The sequence below is a fragment of the Leucopleurus acutus genome (assembly GCF_964270905.1).
Source record: "Leucopleurus acutus genome assembly, chromosome: 2".
Taxonomy (NCBI): domain Eukaryota; kingdom Metazoa; phylum Chordata; class Mammalia; order Artiodactyla; family Delphinidae; genus Leucopleurus; species Leucopleurus acutus.
The window spans coordinates 96,505,264-96,508,326 of NC_139143.1; the positions used below are offsets into that span (position 1 = coordinate 96,505,264).

The 3,063-nt window shown below is 51.7% G+C and overlaps 1 protein-coding gene across 1 annotated transcript; it reads left to right on the top strand.

The window, feature by feature from the left end:
* Positions 1-230: 230 nt before the first annotated feature.
* Positions 231-1,766, top strand: KCNA10 (potassium voltage-gated channel subfamily A member 10; the record flags this gene model as incomplete). Its single annotated transcript, XM_082865554.1, has 1 exon — positions 231-1,766. The coding sequence occupies one exon, from the start codon at positions 231-233 to the stop codon at positions 1,764-1,766; it is 1,536 nt and encodes a 511-aa protein (XP_082721680.1).
* Positions 1,767-3,063: the final 1,297 nt, after the last annotated feature.

Genomic DNA, 3,063 nt, shown 5'->3' on the forward strand with positions numbered 1-3,063 from the left:
GACTCAGAGGGAGCAAATGGATTTCAAGAAGAATGTTGCCAAAATAGGCAGAAGGTTCCATCCCAAGCTAAAAATAAAACATTTTTTAATCCGTTGGAAAACTTACCTCAATAATCCAGAGCCAGCTGTACCCTATCCTAGCTCCTCCATGATGCCCTTCTTCCTCTCCACAGCTCACAGCTGGCAGGGAAGACGGAGGATCTTCAGGCTGCTTCCCTGACTCCCCTAGGATGGATGCGTGTGGCTGGAAAGAAATGGAGGTTGCCCTGGTCAATTTTGATAACTCAGATGAAATCCAGGAAGAGCCAGGCTATGCCACAGACTTTGACCTAACCACCCCGAAAGGCCAGACTGGGAGCAGCTCCTTCTCCAACTGGAATATCTTCAACAACGACAGCACCAACCATGAGACGGCCTTCTCCAAGCTCCCAGGAGACTACATCGATCCCCCAGGGCCTGAGGCAGCGGTCTTGAATGAAGGAAACCAGCGGGTGATCATCAACATTGCTGGGCTAAGGTTCGAGACCCAGCTCAGAACACTCAATCAGTTCCCAGAGACCCTCCTGGGAGACTGGGAGAAAAGGATGCAGTTCTTTGACTCCATGAGAAATGAGTATTTCTTTGACAGGAACCGGCCCAGTTTTGATGGAATCCTATATTATTACCAGTCTGGTGGGAAAATCCGGCGCCCGGCCAGTGTCCCTATCGACGTCTTTGCTGATGAGATCTCCTTCTATGAACTGGGCAGTGAGGCCATGGACCAGTTCCGAGAGGATGAAGGCTTCATCAAAGATCCTGAAACATTGCTCCCCACCAACGACATCCACCGGCAGTTCTGGCTCCTCTTCGAGTACCCTGAGAGCTCCAGCGCCGCCCGTGGTGTGGCCATGGTCTCTGTCTTGGTCGTGGTCATCTCCATCACCGTCTTCTGCCTTGAGACACTTCCCGAGTTCCAAGAAGACAGGGAACTGAAGGTGGTGAGAGACTCCAGCCTCAACATGAGCAAGACCGTCCTCTCCCACACCATGTTCACCGACCCTTTCTTCATGGTGGAGTCCACCTGCATCGTGTGGTTCACCTTCGAGCTGGTGCTCCGCTTTGTGGTCTGCCCCAGCAAGACCGACTTCTTCAGGAACATCATAAACATCATCGATATCATCTCCATCATCCCCTACTTTGCAACCCTCATCACGGAGCTGGTCCAGGAGACAGAGCCGAGCACCCAGCAGAACATGTCCCTGGCCATCCTGAGGGTCATCCGCCTGGTGAGGGTCTTCCGCATCTTCAAGCTCTCCCGCCACTCCAAGGGGCTGCAGATCCTGGGGCAGACGCTGAAGGCTTCCATGCGGGAGCTGGGGCTGCTCATCTTTTTCCTTTTTATTGGGGTCATCCTTTTCTCCAGTGCAGTCTACTTTGCTGAGGTGGACGAGCCAGAGTCCCATTTCTCTAGCATTCCTGATGGCTTCTGGTGGGCGGTGGTCACCATGACAACTGTGGGCTATGGGGACATGTGCCCAACCACCCCAGGAGGGAAAATTGTGGGTACTCTGTGTGCCATTGCAGGGGTCCTCACCGTTGCCCTCCCTGTGCCTGTCATTGTCTCCAACTTTAACTACTTTTACCACCGGGAGACTGAGAATGAGGAGAAGCAGAACATCCCAGGAAAAATTGACAAACTCCTCAACAGTGTGGGCTCAAGAATGGGCAGCACAGACTCTCTTAGTAAGACCAACAATGGCTGCTCCTCAGAGAAGTCTAGGAAGTGATGTGTCCAGGGCTTCTTGGCCCCCTGAGTCTCCCGGGTCTCTCTGTGTCTCTCTCCCCCACCCACCTCTTGCTCTCTGTCTTTTCAGAAACCAAAATGTATCATTTGTGACCAACAGGCCATCTTTGATTGGAAGCTATTTTAATAAACTGATACTTCTGCTCTATTTTCTGAGCTGTGTCTTTTCAATCGACTGTAGAAAGGTCCTTTCCTGTGAGGGGGTAGTTCAGGTCCTTGCTACTCACCTGTGGTCCCCAAGACCATCAGTATCAGCGTCATCTGGAAGCAAGGAAATACAGAATCAAAGGCCACCTCAGACCTGCTGAATCAGAATCTGCATTTTTACAAAATCCCAGGTGATTCATTGTCACATTAAAGAGGAAGAAGCCCTGGCTCTGGTGTCCCTAAGAGGAAGCACATTAAACGGCCAGGGATGGCTATGAGCAATGAGTAAGTGCTCAGAGTTGTTTGATAATAATACCATACAGTTGTGTAGCATTGCATACATTTTCCAAAGCTCTTTCACCTACATCATCTCACTGCATCTAAAAATAACCAGTAGAACAGATTTGATGATTATTTCCCCTTTGCAGATAAACAAACCAGGAGACAGCAACTTACCTAAGATCACCCGGAAACAGTGACACAGTCAGCGCTGGAGCCTGAGTCTCCTACCTACTGGTCTGGTGCTCTTTCTACTAATGAAGAGAATGTGATAGAATTGGGTGCAGGAGGAGAGGAACTTGAGGGATCGGTCTTTCAGAGGATCCAGGAGGCAAACTTCTGGGCAAGCACACTCTTCCCGCGGGGTCCCCCTTCTCCATGCAGCCTGGGAGGCAATGCCGGCCTGGTCCCCTTGCTCCTCAGTCCCTCCCTTGGACAGCGGACAAGTAGAAACGTTCCAGATGTTTTTCTCTTGGCCCATCTCCATGAATTTGTGCAAAGACTGGGATCCTGAGTTTGGGAAATATATATACCAGGGCCTCGGAGAGCTGCTCCAGGAAAGTCCACCTGCCTTGGGGTTCAGCTCCCACTGAGTCATCAGGAAATGACCAGTAGCCTGTGGGGCAGCTGGGACAGGAACAGCAGGACCCTAAGACATATGTGCAGAGGCCAGGCACCCCCCCCCACCCCCGCCCCAAGGAGGGCTATTGTCACAGGAACTGCCCTCTTGGGAGAGGATCTTCCTCAGTCCGTCAAGCTCCCAGGATTGGGAAATGGAGTTGGGATTCCCCAAAAGGCAGGAAAGGAAGTCTCCCCTCTGTCCCTCCCTCCTCACCCCTCAAGTAAGGAGGCCT